Source organism: Micromys minutus, assembly GCF_963924665.1.
Source record: "Micromys minutus genome assembly, chromosome: 29".
Classification (NCBI taxonomy): Eukaryota; Metazoa; Chordata; class Mammalia; order Rodentia; family Muridae; genus Micromys; species Micromys minutus.
The window spans coordinates 34,417,778-34,444,594 of NC_137964.1; the positions used below are offsets into that span (position 1 = coordinate 34,417,778).

General features: G+C 51.4%; 1 protein-coding gene across 7 annotated transcripts in view; it reads left to right on the forward strand.

Moving 5' to 3' along the window:
* Positions 1-975: 975 nt before the first annotated feature.
* Positions 976-26,817, forward strand: part of SEZ6L (seizure related 6 homolog like) — a gene marked incomplete at both ends in the record, with an annotated part of 140,486 nt that continues 114,644 nt past the window's right edge. For all 7 annotated transcript variants that reach the window (XM_080940642.1, XM_080940643.1, XM_080940644.1 and 4 more), the window contains one exon: positions 976-1,072. In XM_080940642.1, coding sequence (XP_080796768.1) covers positions 976-1,072 — 97 coding nt within the window. The remainder of the gene's footprint in view (positions 1,073-26,817) is intronic.

The window sequence follows — 26,817 nt, forward strand, 5'->3', positions numbered from 1 at the left end:
CTTCCAATTGGGGGATGGGGGACGGGGCTCAGGCTCTGGAAGCCTGGGGGGGGGAGGTGATCTGCAGACCCCTGCTGAGAGTGCTAATGTAGCAGATGGAGCTGGAATCGTAGGTAACTTGGGTGGTGGGACTTCACCCAAGAGTCTGTGGCTGGGCTTTTCCAGGGTGAAGAACCACTTGGTGTCAGACAGAGGATTCTGGGGTCCTGTGTATTGGACCTGCAAGGTCCCTGGATGCAGTCGGTGTGGCTTCCTAGGTCACCAGAACTCTCTGTGGAAACACCAAGGCATTTGGCAGATAGAAAAGGGTGGGGGAGGGGAGGGGAGGGTGGAGGCGGGTGGGGCCCCCAGGGGCCAGAGAGGGCGGTGCAGTGGAGATACAGGCCAGGCTGCTGGCCGACTGGGTTTGCAAGGACACATCGGGTGCTCTCCTGCCCTGTCTGACTGTCCCAGCATCCTCAAAGAGAGCGGGGACCCTGGGTCCACACGGGACCCGGCGACACCACCAACTTCTCAGGGCCGGAGGGCCAGGCTGCCCGAAACGGCCCTCGGCCGCCTCCTCGCGCTCACTTCCCTCGCTCGCTCGTTTGCTCGCTCTCTCTCCTGCTAGCTCGCTCGGGCCCCAGCCCCCGCCCTCCGCTCGCTCGCCGCCCGCGGCTCCTCCTCACTCGTCCGTCGCCCGCGCCCGGTGCAGCTCGGCCAGAGCTACGGCAGGCTGTGCGTCCTCCAGGAGCCGCTGCCCTGATCCTACTGCCTGGATCCCCGTGCCCGAACCCCGCTGCACCAGTCCCTCTGTCTGGACCTCGCTCTAGGATCCGGCTGCTCAGAGCCTCTGTCCAGATCTCTCCCTCTCCCTGGACCGCACTGCCTGATTCCGGTTGCCCGGATCCTTCTGCCTGGACCCCACCACACGGACTCCTCTGCCTGGACCGGCCACACGGATCTCTAGGCGCCGATCCGGGCTCCGTAGCTACAATGACTGTGGCACGGCCACAAGCCGCGGGACCCGACAGGATTTCTCTGCTCTTGGTCGCCTTGCTCCTAGGGAGCCCCGTGGCAGCTCGGGCGGAAGGTAAGCACCCCAAGGGCCCCGGCCCAGAGGGGGTAAAGTTGTTGCGGCTGACCCGGTTGGTCCAGGAACACACGCGCCACCCGTGAGACCGCCCGAATTCGGTGCTGGGCACCTCATCCCTGTCTGAGAGCGGAGGCGGGGGCGCATCTGAAGGACTCCCGCCTTGGGCTGCAGGTCCTTCGTCTGTCTCTGGGCTGAGGGCAGACTCCTCTTTGCAGTCCGGAGAAGCTTCCAGGAGAAGCTCCTGGGAGTGGGGTCCTCTCCAAAGCTCCAGATTCTGGAAGCTCTCCGCAACTGCACCCGGGGCTGGCTGCCAGGTTATCCTGCCAGGCTCCGTGGAAGAAGATAGGTATAGGAAGCGGACAGCTGCCTGCCTGCCTCCAGAACCACATTCCTTCCCTTCCCACCATCCCACGCTGTCTCGGACTATCCGGAGGGGCTGTCTCCTGAATAGGTCCCAGCCAGGTGTCAAAATATTGGACTTGGGTGTGGCTTCCTGGGATGGAGGGGAGCTCGGGGCTCCCAGAACTTGGTGAGAGGAGAGATGTTAGAACCTCAGGAGCTGAGCCCCCTTTTCGCCCCTCTACAGCCTCATCGATATTAGGAATGAAGAGAGGGGGCTAGTGAACCCCACGTGCTTGCTGCTTAGGAAGGGGGTCCGAGTTTGTGGAGATTGTCCTTCATCTAACTGGGGTACACCTTCGCTCCATCTGCTGGGGTCCCAGGAAGTTATAGTGTATTGCCCGTGTGACTCTTTTTTCCTCCCGTGGTAACTTACAAAACAAAGCTGGGAGTCTTCCTGAGCTGGCCACAGCATCGGGCGCTCATCCACCCCCACCCCCTTGTTCATCTGGAGTTTCGTTTCTTTGGGGTCATCTTGATCTGGAGTTCTGAGGACAGACAAGCTTCGCCGCGGGGAATTCTGGGCCCCTGAGTTCAGCACCAAAGGCCCCGGACAGCTCTCAGCTCCAGGCCCTGGCTGTGGGTCCCATCTCTTGCTTGTGGCCTGGAGTACCCTCCTCAGCATACATGAGGCATTATATCCCCAAGCTGTTGGGCCAAAAGATGAGAGCAAGGGGCATGATTTGCTCTCCTTTATCTAACAAAAGATATAATTAAGAACCTCTTGTGAGACAGTGGTATTTTCAATTTACACCAGGTCTGGGCAGTTTCTCTAGATGGGTAAAGAGATTTGGTCTAAATCAATGGTCTCTACCCAGCATGCCCTTTCTTAATTAGCTGTTTCTTTTCAACAATAGTGTGGTGGCCTTGAACCTGTTCCAGATTGCCCTGTCCCAGCTCTCTCTCTCTCTCTCTCTCTCTCTCTCTCTCTCTCTCACACACACACACACACACACACACACACACCACAAGCAGAACTCAGATATGCCCAGAGACTTACCATCTTTTCCAAAGTGGCCCTACCTCTGAGTTCAACATCCTCTAAGGCACCACCCTGGGCATGGGGGTGGGGTCTGAATGGCATATAGAGAAATGTCACCCAAGATCAGGATCCTGTATCCTGATTCCCCAGTGTGTGCTGGAGTGTAGGAGGGAGAAAAGAATGTGTGCATTTGTGATTTCAATTTTTAGACATTTTATATTTTGCAACCACTCTACACCATGGCTAGTGAGTGTGTGTGTGTATCTTTTTAATTTCAGGTCACTGCCAAATTTAAGTCCTCTGATATACTTCATCCAACGACTCATTAATGACTGTGGGGTTCCAACTGAGTCATAAGAAGGGAGCCTGGGTAGCCCACGGGCACTGCCAGTTCTCATGGTCCATTTGGAAACAATTGATCTCCCGCAATAAATTCTATTTTTAACCGGCCGCTCCTGTCTACGAACCAGAGAGGAGAGGCAACCAAGCAGGGAGCTCAGAGTGGCAGACTCTTCCTGCTTGCGGCTGCGGAACTTGTTGCAATATTTCTGTGCAGGGTGTGCGTTCTCTGGGCCGTTTCGCCGGGAGTAAAGGGTAGCTTTTCTTTTTAAGAGGACCTTTATTGCCTAAGACACGCATGTGAGAGTGTAATGTATGTACATGCTAAGACTGCGAAGGGTGACGTTTTTTTTCCCTTGGATTAAACAAAGCCAATTCAGTGTTGCTCAGTAATTTGTTACCTCCTTAGTCTCTGACATGTAGCGAGATGTATCGTTGTTACACTGGCCCTGAAAGTGCTTTCCTGTGAATTTGTCCTGCTTTCTCAAGGAGTTTTGGTTGCCCCCACCAGGGAGGACCCGACCCAAACTTCAAAGGGTCTTCTTTTATTCACACAGTTCTGCTGGGCATTAGGGAACAATGCAGACTTCCTTTCTTCCTTCTTCCAAGGCAAAAAGGGATGTTTTCTGAACAATTTGGTTTATGACTTTTGGTTAAGAGTCCGTTCCTGCAAGCCGTTCAAAGCAAGTCGGTCAAAGGAAGGCAGTAGACAGGCTCTCCGGTGTGCAGGTTGATGGCGGCATGGCAGGCCCATACTGCATACGTCCACTAGGGGCGCTCAAAGCTGCAGCTGGTGACTGAGGGCAGGAAGGAGGCAGACACGTCTAAGTCCTGTGTTGAAAGCTAGCATGGTCCTCAGCTCCGTGGCCTGAGCACATGGCTCCAGTCTCTTCCGCTGGAGGTACTTGGTCCTTATTTCTCAGGGAGAGATTACTGCGGGCTTTTGGCACACAGTGAAGAGGGGGATGCAGAGATGAGAAGTTGGCAGAGGATGCTCTCCCAGAAGGCATCATTACAACTCTATTATAGAAGCACTGCAAACTGAGGGTCGCTGCAAGGCTATTCTAGTGAACACCCGGGCTGGATGTGAAAAGCAAATTAACGGGGTTCAAGAAAAATGGTTTGAAAAATCAGAGCTGCCTCAACCCAAAAGCTCAGTCCATTCATTGCTAGACGCACTGAACCTCTGGAGACACCATCTTGTCTAGGATTCTATCCTGCCATCTGTGGAGCATAAATAGAACGGGGAGGAGGCTGATGGGACCAACCTGGAAGGGTGGTTATAGGATTGTGTAACTCGTGTAAAAAGAAACTAGCGTGTGTTCGCATACGGCCAATGGTTTCCTGTTCTCCCAAGAACAAACTTCCTCTGTGAACAGGTACCAAGAAAGTAGTAGCCTCCCCAAATTGGGCAAAGCGGATGTTCACATAAGTACTGAAGTAACTTAGGGCAGAGTTGGGGAGGAGGGCCAGCGGGCAGCCTACTCTGCCCACTACCATTTAGAGAGGGAGATCTCAGCACTGCATGGTGTAGGCAGCCTTTCTTCCCAGACCTCCAACACTGCATGGCTTTGAACCTATGGCCAAGAATCACAGTTAATTGCAACGAAGAATGACGGATTGGAAAGATGACACGAGAGGAACTTCCTGTGTGCTGAGTTCTGATAAGACTCTCCCTGTAACAAAAACAAAAAACAAAAACAAACAAACAAACAAACAAACAAAAAAACCCACCTCAGATTCTCTGACTGGAAACCCTAGTTCATTAATCACATTTCTGGTGGCTGGTAATCTTAGTTCATGGAGCTAGCGGAGTTGTCCGGTAGAAACTTTCTTCCTGCTTTGCAAATGTCCGCTCTCTCGTGTGGCTGCAAAAGACGGTGGGGTCTGGTGCCCTTCACTTTGCAAGGGCTGCCATCTCACTTTGGGGCTCAGCCCCTCAGGCTTCACCCTAACTCAGTTGCCTCTGATTGGTCATTTGGGTCTTTGAGGTACGAGTGGGGCGAACGTGAGCAATGCTAAGGGCACGAAGTTTCTCTGCTGGGCACTATTTCCTGTGCCCCAGCAAGAGACCCACAGCGTCCTGGCTGTCAGCGGTGTGCTTTCGTGGAAGGATGGACCACTGTGGAATCTGACAGGTAGCTGTGTATGACTTTCACCGGGCCTGTTGGGCGAGGTCTTGCTGAGCAGGATTGGCCCTGGACGGATGCAACAAATTCCGGGAAGAAAATTCTACATGGGTAGGGAAACCCTGAAGCAGGCTTTACTCTTGGGATTAAAAAGAGGGGAACAGGAGACAGAAGAAAGGGGAAGGAGACAGGCGCACTTGCTGGTCCTCATCTCTAAGATACATACTGTGATGGTTTGTATATGCTTGGCCTAAGGAATCTAAATTTAGGAGGTGTGGCCTTGTTGGAGTAGGTGTGGCCTTGTTAGAGTGGGTGTGGTCCTTTTGGAGGAGGTGTGGCCTTGTTGGAGTAGGTGTGGCCTTGGAGTAGGTGTGGTCCTTTTGGAGGAGGTGTGGCCTTGTTGGAGTAGGTGTGGTCCTTTTGGAGGAGGTGTGGCCTTGTTGGAGTAGGTAGGTGTGGCCTTGTTGGAGTGGGTGTGGTCCTTTTGGAGGAGGTGTGGCCTTGTTGGAGTAGGTGTGGCCTTGGAGTAGGTGTGGCCTTGGAGTAGGTGTGGTCCTTTTGGAGGAGGTGTGGCCTTGTTGGAGTAGGTGTGGTCCTTTTGGAGGAGGTGTGGCCTTGTTGGAGTGGGTGTGTCACTGTGGGCTTGGGCTCTTAAGGCCCTTGCCCTAGCTCCCTGGAAGCCAGTCTTCCTCTAGCAGCCTTCAGATGAAGATGTAGATAGAACTCTCAGCTCCTCCTGCACCCTGTCTGCCTGGATGCCACCATGCTCCTGTCTTGATGATAATGGACTGAACTTCTGAACCTGTAAACCAGCCCCGATTAAAAGTCCTTCTAAGAGTTGCCTTGGTCATGGTGTCTGCTCACAGCAGTAAAACCCTAACTGAGACATAGGCTTTTGTCCTCCCTGTGCCTGGATCACAGGAGTTCCCTAGATGAAACTGAGTCGTTCACTGTCCTTCATTACGGATGGAGAGCAGCATTTTCTTAAAGGACCAGGGTCCAGGTGCTAAGGACAGACCAGTCCCCATGCAGCTTCCCACTGGTTTGTACATGGAAGTAGTCTCGAGGTGACTGTGACAATGGCACAAAGCAAGAATGCTGACTTTGTGGGGGATTTGAAGCAGGGGCACGGGGTGCCTCTGCAGACCCGTGTGGACTCAGTTAGCTATAACAGACTGAGTGCACAAAGAAAACACCGATTATGGTGTTGGCTTTGTTCCAAGCCTTGTGCTGAGTGGTTTGTGAAGATCGTGTAGAGAATCCTCACCACAAACACACCAGGTAGGACGTATTATTCCTGCTTACAGATAAGGGAAACTGAGGCTCAGAGAGAACAGATGAAGGTTATACCACTGATCCCAGGACTGTACTCTGCTCTCCTAACAGGGAGGCTAGGTGTCACATTTAGGAATCTTGAGGAGTAAGAAATGAGAAGGATGTGAGTGAATTCTGCTGGGATGCCCGTTTCATTAAAACCAGTCTCGTGGCTGGTTGTGGTGGCACACCCATCATCCTAGCACTCGGGAAGCTGAGCTGAGGATTTCGATTTCCAGACCAGGCCCCACAGTGTGTGCGTGTGTGTGTGTGTGTGTGTGTGTGCGCGCGCTCGAACACACACACACACACACGAGTGCACACGAGCATGAAATCTTGTGTATGTGCTATTGTGTGTGTGTAATCTTATGTGTGTGCTACCTTGAGTGTGTGTTACCTTGTATGTGTGCTATCTTATATGTGTGTGTGCTATCTTGTGTGTGTGTTATCATGTGTGTGCTGTCTTCAGTGTGTATGTATGTGTGTGTGCTATTTTGTGTGTATATGCCATCATGTGTGTTTCTGTGTGCTTTCATATGTGTGTGTGTGCTCTTGTGTGTATGTGTGTGTGAGAGAGAGGCAGAGACAGGTACATTCACCTGTATACACAGGTGCGTAGACCAGGGACTAACGTTAGGTGTCTTTCTCAGTAACTCTCAAACGTACTTTTTGGACTGAATCTGGAGTTCACTGAATCAACAAGAGTGACTTATCGGTACGTGGAAGGACAGACATGCTTGCTGATGGCTTTCACATGCTAGGTCCTGCATTCAAATCCTTGTGTGTATCCTTGCCAGCGCTTTACCCACGGAGTCACTTCCACGGCCCCCAAATCCTATCTTCAAACCACACGGCTTGACACCAAGCTCCGTGGTATCTCTCTACCCAGAATCCCTGGCACAGAAGCCGACCAGCACCAGACGCATGGGTGTTGAGTGTACTCTGGTGACTGGCACCGTGCCTGCTACTCAGGCTAAGGATAAGGATAAACTGAGTCAGGAGAGAAGGTATAGGGGGTGGTGCCAAGTTATGCAATACCGACTGGTTGGTGCGTGGTGGGAACATGCAGTGGTTCCAGGTCCTAGTCCTCCTAGCATCCTTCCTTTCTGTACGAAAGGAAACTTAGGCTTGGAGCAGCCAAGGTTTCACCCCCAGTTGTCACCAGAGGGGACCAGGGAAGCGGCTGCTCACTCTGGGTCCTGCCCTGTTGTGGAATTATAACATGGGGGTAGGGAGACCCTCACCTATACCAAGGTACCGCCAACAGGTGTGGCCATCTCTGAGCTCGCTAAGCCCCAAAGGCTGATGGGTTGGAGATCACAGTCAGCTAGAATTGCCCTAAGTCCTCAAGAGCTTCAGAAGAGGAAGCTCAGGGTTTACTTTGTGCAGCCAAGAAGAATCATAAAGCCAGCCGGACAATGGCCTCAGCCGCCTTGGTTGACATGGAAACTGAGATTTCTAATTAGTTGGAGAGAAACCACTTTCTAGCACAAGAAAGCCAAAGACACCAAACACTCCCACTTCCTTCTTCTCTCATGAGGGGAGATGGATTTGAGACAGTACAAGTGCCTTCTCCACATTCTCCCACATGTTCTGTGTCCAATTCTGTCAGGTGACATTCTAACCTGGGTTCTGCAGAAGGAGAAACCAAGTCTCAGAAATTTCCCAGGCTCTTGCACAGGATCTGTGATGGCTGGTTTGATGTCTGCTTGAAACAAGTTAGGGTCACTTGGAAAGAGGAAACATCAGTTGAGAAAAATGCCTCCACCAGATTGGTGGTCCAGCCTGTGGTACACTTTGTGGGGTCAAGCCTGTGGTACACTTTGTGGGGTCAAGCCTGTGGCACACTTTGTGGGGTCAAGCCTATTGTACACTTTGTGGGGTCAAGCCTGTGGTACACTTTGTGGGGTCAAGCCTGTGGTACACTTTGTGGGGTCAAGCCTGTGGTACACTTTGTGGGAGTGGTAATTGATGTGAGAACAGTGTCTCCCCTACGATGGTGGTCCCGGGTGTGTACATAAAGTAAGCTCTGAGGAGTAAGCCAGTGAGCAGCACGCCTCCATGGCCTCTGCATCAGCTCCTGCCTCCAGGTTCCTGCCCTGCCTGAGTTCCTGTCCTGACTCCCTTCAGCAATGAACAGTGATGTGGAAGTGTGAGCCAAATAAACCCTTTCCTCCCCAAGTTGCTTTGGTCCTGGTGTTTCATCCCAGTAACAAAACCCGTAGACAGGGTCTCATGGGCAGTGTATGACAGAGGCAGAATTCGAACCCAGGATCTTTGGATTCCAAAGCTCTGCCTTGTTCTAGATGTTGAGGCAGCCGGAAGAACAAGCTCCTCTGTCAGGACTCCACACTGGGATGCGTCTTCTCATCCAGATGAGAGGTCAGGTGTCCCGAGTCAGCTTGCCCTGTAACGAAGTGGTCACCTAAACTTCACTCAGACATCCAGGATGGCTTCTATGTGAAGCTTATGTCCCTAACACCCTGTCACCCTAGGACAACCTCCTGCTGGCTCAACTGAGGCTACAGATAAAATTTTCAGTGGGCTGGTTTCAGAGGTCAACCTGGAGCTGTCTGCTGCAGCTTCCTGAGCCTTGGAGATTGTTAATGATCACGTGTGTGTGTGTGGATGTGTCCAGCTCAGTAAAAGTTTGCTATTGCTGTTAATATGATTCACCTGGCCAACTCCTATTCATCCGTCAGCACCCCATCCCTGTAGTTTCTTCTATGAAGCTACCCGTTGCTTCTATTCTCCGGTTCCAGCCTCATCAGCCCTTGCCATCCCTCAGTAATGGGTAATTCACACATCATTCATTCACGCGGCTGCCTTTCCTAGACGGTGTTATCTCCCAGAGGCTCAGCTGGATGTTAGGCGTCTGAACACCCACCCCTCAGCTGGGTCTGCCCCGGTGACACAGACCATTTGTCAAAGACAACAATTACTTTCATCTTTGTGGTGAGATGGGGTTGTTTGGTCCCGGGCGGCCTCATCTTAAAAGACATCAATACCATGGTCCTCCCTCAGAGGATAGCTGCAAGGAAGATCGATGAGTTAATGGACGTGAAATTGCTCAAGACGTCTAGAGTGAAAGGATGAACCAAACATGAGGAAGGAGAAAAGTACACGCTGTAACGTGAGAAGGCCCCTTTGAGCAATGCTGTACACTGGCGGGCCTCTGGAAGCCATCTTGCTTTCCAGAGGAAGTGCTGGATACAGTTGCTCCTGCAGCCAAATAGAAACTCTGTGGATGCCCTACAGGTGGCCTTGGGATCTGTCTTCTCTTGGGTCTCTGGAAGCTCCAAATTCAGCACATGCCCCGCTGAATGCTGGGAGAGCACAGCAACAGTAATGGATGCCAGACCTCAGAGTTGGCAGTCTGGCTTTTAATGTGCTGCCCGGTTCATTCTTATGGGAGTCACCTTTCACCCTGAGGGACACACAGAGGGTGGCCTCCTGTGAGTCTGCACAGCTCCTGCAGCTGTGTGTGGCAGCCCGGGTTGTAGAAGTACAACACCCCCACATTAATCTTCCGAGGGAGGGCACGGGGTGCACCCCATCTCATTCCCTGAAGATTTCCGAACAGTCTTCTACCGTCTGCACCCCTTTTAAAGCAGGTTTAGCAAGTTGTAAAGCTAATTTGGGGCCAACTGCCTTGGAAATTAATGCAGAATATGTGGAATCAAGCCTCATTTTCCAGGGCTTCAGGAAGGGAAATTTGCCTAATTTATGGCATAAATAAAAATACTGTGCTGAGGCCAATTTGCATACTTTTACTTCAATTGGGGTTAAAGACAAAGTTTTTTTTTTTTTTTTGTCTTTGCTCTTTCTTTCTTTCTTTTGTTCTTGTACTTTTACCTTGTTTTTAAGGAGCACTTGTGATCTCTCTTATTAATCCAAACGTCAAAGGCAGGAGCAGTAAGCAGGTCCCCACTAGTCTCTGTGTGTAGCCTCAACTGTGAAGTGAGCATGACAATGGCCCCCAGGTCTGATAACAAGGAGGACTTACAAGCTGAAGAATTCAGAGCACAAGGGTGTACTCACATAAACAGAACCCTGTGACAGGTGTGCAGGACAGGTGCATCACCACCATCAGCTGTAAACACACCTGCTACAGGTGTGCAGGGCAGGTGCATCACCACCATCAGCTGTAAACACACCTGTTACAGGTGTGCAGGGCAGGTGCATCACCATCATCAGCTGTAGCCACACCTGTTTAGAACTCATGGTTTCCTTCCTGGATCCTGTGATCCTCCAAGGCAGGATGGAGCCTTGGTTTTCTCTGTCACCAGCTCTCACTACTAAACGCCAGAACAAGTGGGAATGTGTCACCAGGGTCAATATTCAGGAAGTGTCTGGGTTGATGAGAGTATGTGTGCATGCGTGGGTGTGAGTACACTCATCTCTGCATGTGCATACGGTGGTCAGAGGTCAACTTTGGATATGCACATCTTTTCTATGGCTTTTCACCTTACTTTTTGAGCCAGGGTCTGACACCAAGCCTAGGAGTCACCATTTGACTATACCATCAGGATAATAAGCCAACGGTCACCTCGTTCCTCATAGCTGGGGTTACCAGAATGCACAGGTCACGCCTAGTTTTGAAGTGGGTTAACTGAGTGCCAGGCACCCAAACTCAGCAAGCACTTCACCCTCTAAGCCCCCGTCCTGGGGAAGTGGTTTTTACACATACACATATGTGCACGTGCACATAGCGGGAGAAAGAGACAGAGATAGAGACAGACAGACAGAGAGAGAGAGAGATAAACAGACACACAGAGACAGAGAAAGACTGACAGAGACAGACAGACACAGAGAGAAACTGACAGAGACAGAGAGACAAAGACACAGAGACACAGAGAGAGACAGAGACAGAGAGATACAAAGATACAGAGAGGCAGAGATAGAGACAGAAAGACACCCACAGAGACCGAGACTGACAGAGATGGAGAGACAGAGACACAGAGAGAGACAGAGAGAACTGGTGTCTTCACAAACTCAGGGCATCAGCAGGTCTCCCTTGGGTGTCACCCACCTTTGTAGAAAGATCATGTGCTAGGGAGGTAACCGTGACCTTCCCCCCACCTACTGGGTGCTCAGCTAAATGCTCTCTGTGTGGATGAAAGCTCGGCCCTCCCCGGCCTCGGCATCTCAAGATCTCAGCAGCCTCTCAGTATAAGAAGCACTGGGACGAACTTGCACTTTTATGACTCCCAGTAGATAAAACATGTTGTGAGGTGCTGAAGAGCCGTGTGGCTTTACGACCTCACGTCTGTGCTCTCCTTCCCAATTTAAGGCATTTTACAACCCCCTTTAATAAAATTGAAGCTCTGAGCAAAAGGCTCAGATCCAGGTGAACATACCCCTCCCTTCTCTCCCCCTCTCTGTCTCTCTCTCTCTGTATCTCTGTCTCTCTGTCTCTCTCTATCTCTCTGTATCTCTGTCTCTCTCTATATCTCTGTCTCTCTCTCTGTCTCTCTGTGTCTCTCTCTATCTCTCTGTCTCTCCCTGTCTCTCTGTCTCTCTCTGTCTCTATCTCTCTGTCTCTCTGTCTCTCCCTGTCTCTCTGTCTCTCTGTCTCTCTGTCCCTGTCTCACTGGTAGCTGAGGACCAAGGATCAGCTCATCCCAGCCACAGGCCCCGGGACCTCCCTGAGGAAGCTGTGAGAACAACAAGGGGGTCAAGAAGACTCGCTTTTCTCTCAGCCACTCCTCCCCCTGAGTTCCAAATCAAGTAGCCCCAGAATGCCACAGCGGAGAGAGACTTGTGGAATGTACCAGAATCCCTATGTTTGCTTCATGGACAGGATCAGGCTTAATGATAGAAAGGCAACTCATAGTGAAGTCAGGATCCATTAATCTTGAAGACCTACTGTCGGTCTGAGACAGTCTATCCATTTTGAGTGTGTGGCATAGCAATATACAAGGACTTTAACCTGGAGCTGAACTTTTTCAACCGGGTGAGACTCTAGTGTACCCCCAACCCTTATGAACTAGTTAACTGCAAGCTAAGATGCAGGGGCCTCCAAGCAGCCAGCACCAGGGGCCCATGAACTCCAGGGCCAAACTAACTGGCTCAGACTTGCCCTCTTCCCAACCTTATAAGCAGCTACCTAGTTAATGCTCTCTAATGACCCAAATAAATGTGTCACTTCCAGAGAGCCTGCAATGCCCATCCCAGAATTCACAGGGGCAGGAGCAGAGCCTGCTGTCTGTGCCCCCGACATCAGCAGTCAGGAACGTACCTCCGTTTCATTCCACGCCGGTGTTAAAACAAACCCGATGCTCTGAGGCGGGGCCCAGAGGTGCAGCTGGGCGCATCTCATGAAGTATTAACTTGGACAATTGGTTAATGAGATTTGTTCCCAAATTAATGATTCCAGGTCCTGGGGAGGTTTATTGTAAGTAGCAATAAGAAGGGCCATTTCCTGGTACGTGGTGGAGGGTCCTGCTACTGTGCCTGTTGTTTACGAGCAAAGCTGCAGAGCCCGTGCTGGGGAAAATGAGTCCATTTTTCAGATGAGAAAACTGAGGGCTAAGGGGCTCCATGACACAGTCCTTCGGCCCTTTGCTGGTGTCTCCCAGTGTGACCTCAGATTCTTATACACTGGTTGGCCTGCCGTTCACAGTGGTCTGTAACTAGTGTTCTCCTTTACTGATCTCTCTGTGTAGTGGGAGTAGGACACAGGATTCCCCCACAGATACCCAGCACACCCTTCTCCTGGGAGGCTTCTGGTCCCTCTTTGCCAGGAGACCATGAGAAAGGCAGGAGCTAGCACACTGACTGATCCTTAAACAGCAAACGGTTCGAATGGGCTCTGCTCCGGCCGCTGGGGCAGGGGAGAGTAATACCACCCTCTGGGAACGTTGACTTTCTCAGATCCACCCACCGGGCTTTCGCTCGACCTGTCGATATTCGTTAATACTTCATGAGCTGAGCTGGGACCCTCCCATCGTGGAGATCACCCAACATTTAAATGATGGGGTTCCTGGTGTGTCAGAGAGGGGTGGCCATGCTTGCCCCTGACAAGGCAACATAGGAACGTCATGACCAGCTGGTGAAGTGCACTGTGTGATCTTGGGATTGTTGCTATCCTTCTCTGGGCCCCCGTGTCCTCATCTCTAGGGTCTGTGTTGAGTCAGTATAAATCACATGGGACACTGGGTAGGAACCAAAAGCCCAGGGGACAACGCCATGGAACCTACAGTTGGGCTCCTCACACTGGCTTCTGGGTATTTCTGATGCGTTGGTAGATCGTATGTGTGTGTGTGTGTGTGTGTGTGTGTGTGTGTTCATGTGTGTGCAGGGTAGAGGTTGACACTGGTATCTTCCATCATTACTCCCAGCCATATTGTTTGGGGCGGAGTCTCTTAATGAACCTGGAGCTCACCAGTTCAGTGAGGTGAACTGGCTTGGTTAGCTCCAGGGTCCTGCCTGTGTCTGCCTCCCTCGTTCCGGGATTTCAGACCTGTGTTTTTCTATGCCCGGATTTTTATGTGGGTGTGAGAAACCCGAACTCAGCTCCTGGAGATTGCGCGGTGGCAAGCTCTTCCCTGACTCAGCCAGCTCCCCAGCCTGGACTGCAGGTCGCTAGCCATCACCTCTGTGTGCGGTTGTGTTTCCCTTTATTCTGAGCAAAGCCTGCATATTCGCCCTTTGAGCCAGCCTTACTCTCCGCCCGTACAACTTTCACTGAGGCCGGAAGACATGGGCTGACCGGCTGCAGCTCACACAGTAGGCGTGAGTCCCGTCTCTGTGAATCTAAAAGGGTCAACTTTATCCGAGCCGAGCGACATGAGTGGAGTGGACTCTCCTCCCAGCTCACTCACTCTGTTCTCAGTGCAGACAAACTCTCTCGGCCCCTCCTCCTGAACAAACCCAGTTAACTCTTTTAATGAGCCGCGGAGGTGTGGCCTGTGAAGTGCGTGATCAATGGAATGCTGGTCTCCTGTGTGCGGGGGGGGGGGGGTGGGGGGGGCAGCGCGGCCTCCTGTGTGCGGGGGCAGCGTGGCCTCCTGTGTGCGGGCGCAGCGTGGCCTCCTGTGTGCGGGGGCAGCGTGGCCTCCTGTGTGCGGGGGCAGCGTGGCCTCCTGTGTGCGGGGGGGGGGGGCAGCGTGGCCTCCTGTGTGCGGGGGGGGGCAGCGTGGCCTCCTGTGTGCGGGGGCAGCGTGGCCTCCTGTGTGCGGGGGCAGCGTGGCCTCCTGTGTGGGGGGGGCAGCGTGGCCTCCTGTGTGTGGGGGGGACAGCGTGGCCTCCTGTGTGCGGGGGCAGCGTGGCCTCCTGTGTGCCGGGGGCAGCGTGGCCTCCTGTGTGCCGGGGGGGGGGGGACGGCGTGGCAGACACGAATTATCGTCCGCGAGCCTGACTCTCGACTCCTTTGCTTCCAAGAGAGCAGCTGCAGCTGGGGTAGGTGGGTGCTCCAGACTCACCCCAGGAAGAAGTGACCTGAGCCCAAAGCATCTTAACAAGGGGTGTGAGGCTGGTGTGGTTGGGTCCCCAGGAAGAGAGCAGGGCAGTTCAGAGGTGATGTTAACGGGAAAGGCTGCCCCAGGCTGGGCTAATGTGCTTCTGCACCAGGAAGGGGACAAGAGTTTGGATCCCCAGAAGCCTCACAAATGTCAGTCCTGAAAAGGCAGAGATGGGGCCCTGGAGCGAGCTGCTTAGGCTGAGTAGTTGAATTGGGAGCTCTGGGTTCTGCTGTGAGAGACGTTGCCTTAGTAGGTACGGTAGCCATCAATGGAGGAAGACCTGAACACTAACCCCAGGCTTCACACACACACACACACACACACACACACACACACAAGCACGCCTCACACTCCTGCCCTCATCCCCTCCTGGTCACAATAAACTACCTTTTCAAACCGTGAGTCATCATGGAACCACCACTCCCGTAAGTCCCCTCAAGTATTGGATCCCAGCGATGAAAACCTTCAATGCTGTCTAAGCAAATGTGCGGAGGTCTTTCTTCCTCTGCATTGGACCTGACACAGGGTTCTGGAAGCTGAGATGTTCGGACAGACAGATAGAACCATCAGAGTGGAAGAGACAGAATCCCTCAGGACTGTGTGGGAGATGGGAGAAGGGGAGAGGGTCTTTCTAGCTCAGTTTACAGGTGGGGTGGGGCCCGTTTGAGCTGGAAAATGCTGCCTATGAGGCAGAAGCATTGAAGAGCAGGCCAGGTCCTTGACAGTTTCCGTGGTCCCCTGTTCCCCATATGGCAGCCCACGGGCTGCTTCTTGCCCCAGCTAAGGTCGGGGAGGCATTGAAGCGCTGCCCCAAGGCCCTCTCTGGGAACAGCCTCTCTCCAGCACAGGGAAGGAGGGGCAAGTGGGTGTTCAGAGGATGCTTTGCCCTCCGCATGATGTACCGGCTGCTTGGAATCCTTTCTTTGTTCCTGCCTTTAACATCCAGAACACAGACCAGGCAGCAGAGAAGGAACTGGAAGGTTATCAATTAGGGCATACGATAATCAGTTCCCGGTCCTTCCTCCTGAATCCTGATCAGACCAGACAAAAAGGATTGGATGTATGCTACCTACCATTACTGCCTGCCCAACATCGCTGGGTAAATTAAATGACATTTACGGTACAACTTAACTATAAAAATGTGCCTGGGGCAGAAATTAGATGTAGGGAGCCTGCTCTGGCAAAAGACATTTTTATAAACGCACGAACACCTGAACCAATTTGGAGGGCCTGTCGTCCCGATTTGAAGCAGAAGCAGTGGCTCATCCCTACAGAGGATGCGTGATTATCTGAATGAGGGGACGCTTGGAATGCCGGCGTCCAGGGGGGTCTGCCCTGGACTCCATAGCAACATGAGAAGGTTGGGCTGACCTGTGATTGACAGCTGGACTCACGCACGGCCCCCAAGGTGTCCAAATGCCCCCCCTCCTCCAGAGAGCCCTCCCAGGGCTGTACGCCCGAATTCCCATTGTCCCCGGCTTTGAGCTGACTACTCAATCCCAGGGTTTAATGGCCGGAAATAACAGGAGTTTCATGAGCCTGTGATTGGGCTGGACCCAGCGGGGAAACCGCTTCACTGCACAGGGTACCCGGCGGAGCCAAGGGCATCCAGAAACTTCAGTGGGTTGGAAGGTCCGTGGGGACCACCCATCGCGATAACTCTGCTCACCTGGGCCTGCAAGTGGGGATCCTCTCCTATGCACCCTGCGGTGGCTTCTCCCAGGGGCGGAGAATGGGCTCATCTAGAAAAGTAAAAGCCAAAGGTCTCCTCAGGGGTACTGTTAGGTTGTACACACTGAACTCCTGAAATCGAATCAAGTCCCCGAGGCTAACTTGGATTCAAGAAGAAAGACTCTGACTCTTGATGGGGGAGGTGGCAGAGACCCCGTGGCCTCTTTTCCCTTCCTCCAGGTGGTAGGCAGCGCTGTCCCTGTGGGCTGTGGACCCGGCCGGTGCCGTGCTGTGTTCTCCTTTCCACGCTGGGTTGTAGGTTTCTCCGTGTCTGTTTATACAGAGAGGAGAGCCCTTGGCTTGTTTGTTTTTGAAATGCTGTAGATTCGACAGAAATACCACAATCCTGCGTGCTTACCTCAAGCACAGTCCCTCTTAACCCCAGAGAGTATTGTAAAACGTGGCGGGGATCTGAGGGTATTAGTATTTATAGAGTCGGCAGCCATAATCGTGGCAGGTCGTCATAACAAGGATTAATATCAGCCGTTAAGTATTAATAACGGAATAACTCCGATTGCTTTAGTACTAACAGATGCCGCTCTGCCTACACTTAAGCTGCGTTTGGCTTTTGGAATAGGCTTCTATTTCCATCCATTTCCTCCTTAGTCTGCCCAGAAACCTTGCAAGCCTTACAGAGATTCCTGTAAGAATCCCGTTTACCCATACAGAAACGGAGGCAGCAACCAGACTCATGAGCTTGCTTGCAGATCATTTATAAAGCGCCTACTACGTGTCCCTCACTGAAGAAAGTCAATGTCCTGCAGCGATACTGTGAGGCTTGTGCCATGTCACGGATGAGGACAGTCAGGCAGATGTGAACTCCTGTTCATGGCTTTATAGCTGGGTTCATCTGGAAGTCCACAGATCTTTCCAGAAGGCTACCCTCACTTTCTCCCAGATCATTGGTAAGGAAGAGGAGTGAGACGTGGTCTCGTCATGTAAGCCAGAATAGTCTTGAACTCACTATATAGCCAAGGCTAGCCTCTAACTCAGGACCCTGCTGCCGGAGCTTCTAAACACTGGGTTTACAGGTATGAATCACAAATCTGGCTTCTAAATCACATTTTTTTCCTATTACTTTGAGCTGAGATCAGAGATAACATCTGTACAGAGAGGGCATACCAGTGTTTGTGGCGGTGTCTCAGGAGATAAGGCACTGACTGCACACACCTGAGGATCCATGTTTGACATCCAGAACTTCCGTGAAAGAGGAGGTGTGCCCCCCCACCCCTGCTTCTAATCCCAGAATGCTCCAGGTCCCAGCGAGAGTCCCTGCCTCAAAACCAAGACACGTGTTTCTGAAGAACTGCACTGAGACCTCTGACCTCACCACACACACGCGCTCACACACAAACACCCCCACATACAACACACCAGATTAATTTAGGAAAACAGACCACAAAATACAATTGTGGGCTCTTCCTGCCAACACCTTCTGGTTACCAGTCCTTTTTCACAATCTTTTGGGGCACATGAAAGTGTTCAGAGCACTCCTGATGCTGATGTAAACGAATGCTAATTATCTGCCAGTGGGTTCCTGAAACAAAACCCCGTGTTTTTGGAGGATCTTTCTATACAGCCCAAGTTCAAGTCTGAAAGGCAGGTTAATTAGTTCAGAGTTGTGCATGCTCAGTCTCCCTGAGTTCAAATCCCTCCTTGTCCAGTTATCACCTACAGAACCACAGAAACATTATTTTATCTCCTGGTGCCTCAATTACCTCGTAATTAATAAGGGTTCATTGGCATATTTTCCACAGTGCTGTGGAGGTACTAGGCATGTTCCATAGAATGCCGTGGCTTGGAGACGCGTTTGGAACAAGCCACTGTGGCTACTGTGTGCCGCAGGAATCCATCCCTGGGTTTCCAGCATGTGGACTAAGAGAAAAAGACAGAAAATGGGAAAACCATCACCAGAGAAATACCACAGGAGCACCCAGGGACGTCAGGGAGTTAAGGACCTCCCTTTTCTCCTGTTAAGTCTCAATAGTCAACATGCCAGGAACTCGGGGAGTGAGCAAGCCATGCTCAGAGTAAAGTTCCACTGAGGTAAACAGATGCTCCTCGATGGCAGACATGACAGGGTGACGTGAGCCCAGCCCTGAGACCTCCTGGACAGCGGGTGGTGGGAAGGGAAGGAAGACGCCTGGGTTCACAGCTCTAGCTGTTGTTGGTTTTGAAGCTCGCTGCTTCTACACTTGACCTTGAGGAGACACTGGAGTGTTAATGCTCTCCCTGAAGGACAGAGTATGAGGAGCCAGGGGACAGACGCAAACCCACTGTATGGCTCTGAGGAAACACTTCACCATTCCCTATTTATGTCCTCCCAGTGATGTCTGTTTATGTGTCCACCCATTGGGCTCTCCTACCCGTTCATTGTCCATTCTACTTTTAGTCATCAACTAAACCTTCCATCCATCTATTCATCCATTCATCCATGCATCCTTAATCAATGTATCTGTTAACCTATCCATCACCCATGTCCATCAACTTGCCAATCTGTCCATTACTAGGACATCTATATAGTTGGGCATCTATATCTCTATTGTTTTGGTTAGTGTTGTACTGCTATGAACAGACACCATGACCAAGGCAATTCTTATAAGGACAACATGTAATTGGGGCTGGCTCACAGGTTCAGAGGTTCAGTCCATTATCATCAAGGTGGGAACATGGCAGCATCTAGGCAGGCATAGTGCAGGAGGAGCTGAGAGTTCTACATCTTCCTCTGAAGGCTGCTCACAGAATACTGGCTTCCAGGCAGCTAAAAGGAGGGTCTTAAAGCCACACCCACAGTGACACACTTACTCCAACAAGGCCACACCTTCTCCAACAGGGCCACGCCTTCTCCAACAGGGCCACGCCTACTGCAACAACACCACACCTCCTCCAAGGCCACAGCCACTCCAACAGAGCCACACCTAATAGTGCCACTCGCTGGGCGGAATATGTACAAACCATGACATCTATATAATTTCAAAAGCATCATTGTGAGCTTCTTTGTAATGGCTCAATTAAGATTTGAAGTCTGTGTGGTTGGAGGCAAGTGGGGGGCTCCAGTGTAAGCCTGTTTAGTCCAGTTCATCTCTATCTTGATACAAGCCAGACATTCGCCAATCATTTATCCATCAGTCTCCGCCATCTCCGCCGTCTATTCATTAACTCATGCAAGCCTCTTCTGTTACATTCATTGGTTTGTGTGCGTGTGCGTGCGGGGTTCAGGGGACAACTGTGCATGGTTAACTCTTTCCCCAATATGGATCCCAAGGATGAACTCAGGTGGCCAAGCATGGTACCACTCCTTATTTTTTTACCCAGCCAGAGAGCCATCTTGCCTTCCTGAATGCCGTCTCTATCTGTCTGTCTGTCTGTCTCTGTCTGTCTGTCTCTGTCTCTCTGTCTGTCTCTGTCTCTCTGTCTGTCTCTGTCTCTCTGTCTGTCTCTGTCTCTGTCTGTCTGTCTGTCTGTCTCTGTCTCTCTGTCTGTCTCTGTCTGTCTGTCTGTCTCTGTCTATCTCTGTCTCTCTGTCTGTCTGTCTCTGTCTCTCTGTCTGTCTGTCTCTGTCTGTCTGTCTGTCTGTCTCTCTCTCGCCTCTCCATCTTAATGGCCCATCGTCACACGCAGACCTTCACACCTCCGTGTATTCCTTGTATACTTCCCACCCACTCATTGGTTAACATATTGGTTGTTTTATCTACCCCGCACCCCTTACACCTCAGCCCGCCTCATGCCAGGCCATTTGAAGGCTCTTCCAGACTAAACAGGCTTACCTGGAGCCCCAACTCCTCTCCAAGCACACAAGTTTAAACCCTCTTTACTGTGTCTTTATAAAAAAAGCCCGCAGGGGGAGGATGACTTTCGAAATTATTTTTCGTTAGCAGCTAAGTTCCCATTTTATATATTTTTCTGTAATTTCCTCAGTGTCACCATGTGTCCTCAGAAATCCTTATAAAATGAGGCGCTAACCCATCAGCCCTCTCCAAGCATAATGAAACTTTTATGAACACTAAATTTAAAAAAAAATAATAATAACCTCGACATAATGGAATAGTCTAGAAACATTTCATTTAAGCCCTTTATTAATTTTTCCCTGCAGGTTTTTTTCTTTTTTACTTTTTTTGGAGCTGATATACTCTTGGCAGCACTTAGGTGTTTTCACGGGCTCTTATAAAACATGGAGGCCTCAGGCCTAATGGGTAAAATGGGCCTGTTTCCCAGGCTGTTCAGCCTGCAGTTCCAGGTTCTCGCTGAGCAGAGGGGGCAGGTAAGGCAGAATGTCTGCCTGGCCACTGAAGGAATGGAGGCTGAGCCGGACAGGCCAGAGGGCTTTAACCTCCACAGCGGTGGTGTGGGTGGTCTCACCTACCTCTGCCCCTGCACACTCCTGTCCCCAACAGAAACACATCCAGTCAGCACTGTGATTCCTGCCCTTCCTCCCACAGGTGCGTGTTGGGGGCGAGTTGGTGTCGTGTTGTGAAATTGCAGATTTATTTCCTGTAATCACAAAAGGAACAGAAGATTCCTCCCTCCCACACACATATAAAAGGAAGTTTGAAGAAATGTGAAAGGTTCAAGATGATGAAGGCAAATTGCTTATACAGCAGTGGGGTTGCGGATGGGGTGTGTGGGCATCCACACACATGTGCGTGTGTGTATATACATGCACCAGTGTCTGTATCTGTGCATGTGTGTTCGAGTGTGGGTGTGTGTCTCCATGCATATGTATGTTTGTGTGTGTGTGTCTGTGTTTGTGTGTGTGCATGCAGGCATGCATAGGTGTGTTGGTGTGAGTATGTATGTGTGTGCGCACACCCGAGTGTGCCCATGATAAGACAGGAGAATTGTCCACAGAAAAACCCAGGAGAGACAAACTTGGCTCTGCAGAGCATGCCTGTCTTAGTCAGGGTTTTTCTATTCCTACACCAAACATCATGACCAAGAAGCAAGTTGGGTAGGAAAGGGTTTATTCAGCTCACACTTCCACACTGCTGTTCATCACCAAAGAAAGTCAGGACTGGAACTCAAGCAGGTCAGAAAGCAGGAGCTGATGCAGAGGCCATGGAGGGATGCTGTTTACTGGCTTGCTCCCCATGGCTTGCTCAGCCTGCTTTCTTATAGAACCGACCAGCCCAGGGATGGCTCCACCCACAATGAGCTGGGCTCTCCTTCCTTGATCACTAGTTGAGAAAATGCTGGATCTCATGGAGGCATTTCCCCAACTGAGGCTCCTTTCTCTGTGATAACTCCAGCTTGTGTCAGGTTGACACAACACCAGCCAGTACAGTGCCTGAGCTGGTGAGTGTTTCTTCAGGGTAGGGGGTGAGATGGAGCACTCCTGTGGTCTCTGCACTTGGTGGGTGGAGAAGGAGGAGGAGTCCCAGGTCAAGGTGAGTTTGAGGCTGGCCTGGGTTCCATACAGACTCTGAATCAAGAAACAAAAAAGCAGGGACTAGGAAGGCATCTTAGTTGGGGAACTGTTCTCCTCACAAGCACAAGGACATGAGTTTGATCAGAAGAAGCCTAGCACGGGGGAGGTGTAGAGAGCCAGGTCCCTGTGGGTCAGCCCAGCCTGCCTGGGGAATCCAGGCCAGTGAAGGAGTGTCTCATACAGTGTGCAGCACCCAGGAAATGGGGCTCCCCTCTCATCTCCACATTCTCCGAGAGGAACAGTCACCCAAGGTCACAGAGTAAGGGCATCTCCTGAGCCAAGCCTAGTCTGGTGGTTTCTTTATTGTGTCTGCCATATTATCTACGTTTGCTTTTCCTGCCCTGTATCTTATCGGGCACTTGGGGAGGATTAGAAAACCAAGCATAGCTGTTTCACCCCAACCGGTGGCCCACCCTGGAAGCCCCGTGCAGACCTGTCCTGCCTGTCTCTCGGCATGAGGGTTACTCAGACTCTGCCTGCTTCCCTGAATTTAAGAAATGGAAGCCCTGTGCACCGTTGGACCAGCCATCTGTGGTCTGTGATCTTCACATTCCAACAAGCTGAGTTTGTGCTCTTTGGGAGTTTGCACCGACTTGACTGCTGGGCTAGTGAGCCACAGCATCTGAGGGAGGAGGGGGCTGGGGACTTTGGTGGGACTGTTGAGGTGACAACTTGCACTCTCCTCGGAGACCTCCTTCAACATGTCTCCTATGCATCCCTGTCCGAAATCCCTCCTCAGGAGGCTGAGAAAGGAAGCTTGCAAGTTCACGACCAGCCTGGGACCAGCCTTGACTACATGAGAAAACCCTGTATTTAAAAAAGGAATCCATCCCCTAACGGTACCCACAGGAAGGGATTTTTTGGGAGACACAGGAGACTGTTCATTACACCCTAAGCTCGCAAGAAACAGGAGTGGCTTTCATGATCTCATTTTAACCCAGCCTAGGTCCCCTCAGCCTCCAGAACCATTTGGAGCCCAATCCCTCACACTGAAGAAGCAGTTGGTGTTGGACTTATAGAGTTGGGGGAGGTGCGTGCTGAAGAGAGTCCTCACATGCCCCCAAGCCGCCCAGGCAGGGTCAGGACTGACTCAGGGAGCGGAGTTATTTCTGCTCACCCTTTGTCCCTCTGTGCCTGTTCAGATGGGCAGACTGCCTGCTTTTTTTTTCCCTAAGGTAAGTTGAGCCCCTTGGGCTCTCTGATACACACCCCGCCGCTACCCGTGAGAGAAAGGCTGCCCACTACATACAGTGCAGGAAGAGGCTTGAAGGATGGCGTTGCCCAATTCTGCAGGGAAGGCCAGCAACTTCACCTCATCACTGAGATTAGGGAGGAGTCATGGTTGCCTCAGTTTTGGAGATTCATGGCTTCTCATGAAGATTTAATGGTGTGTAACCTTGACAAGGAGTTGGCCTTGAGTTCAGGATACACAGGCTTTAGGAACTTCCAGACAAGCTTCCCTATTACGGCCTTTTAATATTTTAAAGATTTGCTTTTAGTTGTGTAGTGTGTATAGTGTGTTGTGTGTGTGGTGTATTGTATGTAGTGTGTATGGTATATTGTGTGTGTGGTGTATTGTGTGTAGTGTGTATGGTATATTGTGATGTATGTGTAGTGTGTGTGTTTGTATATGTATGATATATATGTGATGTGTGCGTGTAGTGTATTGTGTAGTGTGTGTATGGTGTATGTGTGATGTGTGTGTAAGTGTATAATATATATCTGATGCGTTTGTATATGTATGGTGTATATGTGATGTGTGTAGAGTGTTGTGTAGTATGTGTGGATGTGTAAATGGTATATATGCGATGTGTTTGTGTATGGTGTATGTGTGATGTGAGTGTGTATGTGTGTGTTTGTGTATGGTGTGCGTGATGAGTGTGTGTGGCATATTGTGATGTATGTGTGTATGGTGTATGTGTGAAGTGTGTGTAGTGTATTATGTATTGTGTGTGTGTGTGTGGTATATGTGTCATGTGTGTATGGTGTGTGTGTATTTCCAGATGCTAATGGGTTCTGGGATGGGGTGGCCGGGGTCTGGGGAGATGGCCTTAAACTTTGATCTCCAGAATGAGGCTCATGGAGCAGTGGAAGCATGACTGCAGAGGTCCCGAGGAAACTGTGGCTGATTCTGGTGGTGTGGGTGAGATACGAGGCCGGCAGGGCTGGAACTTGCGGGTGAGGGCAGGCGGGTTGGCAACGGAGGCGGGGAAAGAGATGACCTCAGCCCAGCATCAAAGCTCGGACAGACGCCACAGAGTGGATCTGAGCTCTCAGTTTTGGAGATTCACTTCACCTGCTTGGTGGAGAAGCAGTCGGGGAGCATCTTCTACATCTAGGGGCGGGGGTGTGACTTGAACTTGAGTGAACTGCGCAGACATGAGGAGGAAGCAGACCCAAGTCAACACACCCGATGACGGTGCAATGTGCGGAAGAATCCTCACCACTACAGGAGCATTGGCCGGATCAGGACCAGGCCTCCATTGAGCATAAAAAGAGGGAGACCCGAGAGCCTGAGGGGCTCTTCACAGGCCTGGGTGGAGAATGTCAAGCCTCAGCCTTGTAGGGCTGAAGTACGCATGCGCATCTCAAGGCGCGAGTAGTCTGCCCAACGCTGAAGCAGGAAGACTGTAGGTTCCAGACCAGCCTGAGCTTCTTAGTGAGACCCTGCTCCAGAATGACAAGTCAAGGTTCCCACAGATAGCCTGGCATGTGGGCACGCGCCTTAGCCCGCTGGGACCCTCTCTGGGCTGCAGTCCTTCCTCTCAAAGTCGCTGCAGTGACCAGAACGGTCCCATTTATGGATTTATTTTTTTCTCAAAAGGGCCTCACTCTGTAACCCGGGCTGAACTCAAATTTCACTCTCCTGCCTCAGCCTTCTGACTGCCGGAATGACAGGTGCACACAATCACAACGTCGGCCATCCCTTTTCATTCCAATCCATCCAATATAAATGAGCACGGGGGTGGGGGTGGGCGGGGGGGAGGGGCAGTGGGAGGGGCACTGGGCGGGCACGTAGGAGTGGCCAGGGAGGGGAGTGTGAGGATCATGGGGGAGGGGCGCAGGCTACCCAGTTCCCTGTTGATCCCCACTGTCTAACCTTGGTCTCAACATAGTGGATGCTCATTCCTCACCGCCGGTGTTTACCCCACGGCCACCCGTACACATGGCTTTGGCTGTTTGCCAGCTGTTCTGTTCCAATCAACACAGCCCAGTGGGTTCTTGATGGTTCTCTAGCGGATAAAGACTCTCCCAGAGAGCTGCCTGCACCTCTTCCCTTGGGGGAGAGATCTGCAGTTCTGGGGCAAAGTGACCAGAACCGTTTGCTGGCATAGGGACAAATGAAAGGCGTGAGTGTTCTGTTATGGAAATGGGGTGGTTGGTGGCCTTCCAGGGAGACCCAATGTCAACTGACTGTGGGAAGAGTTAATAACCACTCCTGGTCCAGCCAACTGGGCTCCGTTGCTAAGCAACTGCCTCCTGGAGTTACATAATATGAAAGAGAAACAGTTACTTTTTCCTAAATGGAACAGGGTTTCCGCGGTAATGAAGGCATTTTCACCTTGATGTTTCTTGTCTCCAGTGGACCCGGTGACTTAGACGTGACCACAGCCTCGGGACCCCCGTCTAAAACTGAACCAGTTCCGAGAGAGAAACAAATGAGACCACTGGGTTCCGCCCTTGTGTGCGTGGAATTCCCAGGCAACCCCTGGCTCCATCTCTCACTCTAGATTCCTGAAAGGGATTGGATGAGAGCACTTTGCCCCAGCTCAAAGCTGGGTTGCTGCAAAGTGGGACAGGCTGGAGCGGCTCCTGCCACTGGCTGTGTCCCAGCTCCCATGAACCGTGTGTGGTTCAGTTCACTTCTGAAACCTCACTTTTCTCATCTGCAAAGTGGACTCAGCGTTGGCAGTGGTGGGATCCCTCGTGACCAAACCAGCCGGAAGAGTCATCCAGAAACCTCGTCTGTGTCCAGTGTGAGGGAGATGGGACGAGGCTAGCAACTGAACAGAGGATTCCTGTGGCCGCCTGGGGTGAACAGGAACGCCTGACGCTTGTGGGTGGAGAGAGGTGGCAAGAAAAATAGATCAAACAGAAACCAGATTTGACAGGCAGAAACTCACCACTGAAATAAAGTATCAGAGTCTGAGGCGTTTGTAAACAATAGAAATGCATTTCTCACCCACGCTGGTAACCTTGCTTTCTGATAGGAGGGCGTGCTCCTTCCAAGCTGTCCTGTTACTGCTGTGTCTCTGGAGGGGACAAGTGCTCTGACCTTGAAGAAGCCAGAAGGCCAGAGAGGGTTATATAGTACTATCTCACTGGGCTTTGAGTTTGGATTTTGAACAAACATTTAAATCATAACAAGAAGGAACTACAGGGTCAGAACAACTTCTCACAAAGCAGGGACTATGAATATTCATGACAGGCAATCTGGTTTGCATACTAGATAAATGAGGAACTGATTTATAGAAAGGCCTCCCACCGAGTCTTTTAATTTAGTCACTCTTGATTCTACAAGGAGCTGCAGACGTTTTTAAACTTACAGGTGGCCAGACCCCACCCTGCTAGTGGGTTCTGGAACTTTCCCTTTAATTTCCCCGGCAACTCCTCCTCCTGGCAAAATGGGGAGGGCTGGGTGCTTTCCGTCCAGGTCCCCACTGAAGCCAAGTGACTTGCCCAAAACCAAACAGACAGTGTGGTGTAGACTCAGCTCTGACTCCAGAGTCTTACTCTCACATGTCCCAGGACTTTGTTTCTCTAGGCAGATTGAAATCATGAGATTTGGCACCCTCGGTTCTATTCCTCACACATTTCCAGAACCTTCTCTTGGGGTGAAACAAAAATTCCCTTTATGGGTAGTGTTGGCGGTGCCCTGGTGACCGTCCTAATGGGAAGGTCAATAGATCTAGGGTGGCTGAGGTGGCGGTGAGCTGCTCTGCAGTGCCAGTGTGGAC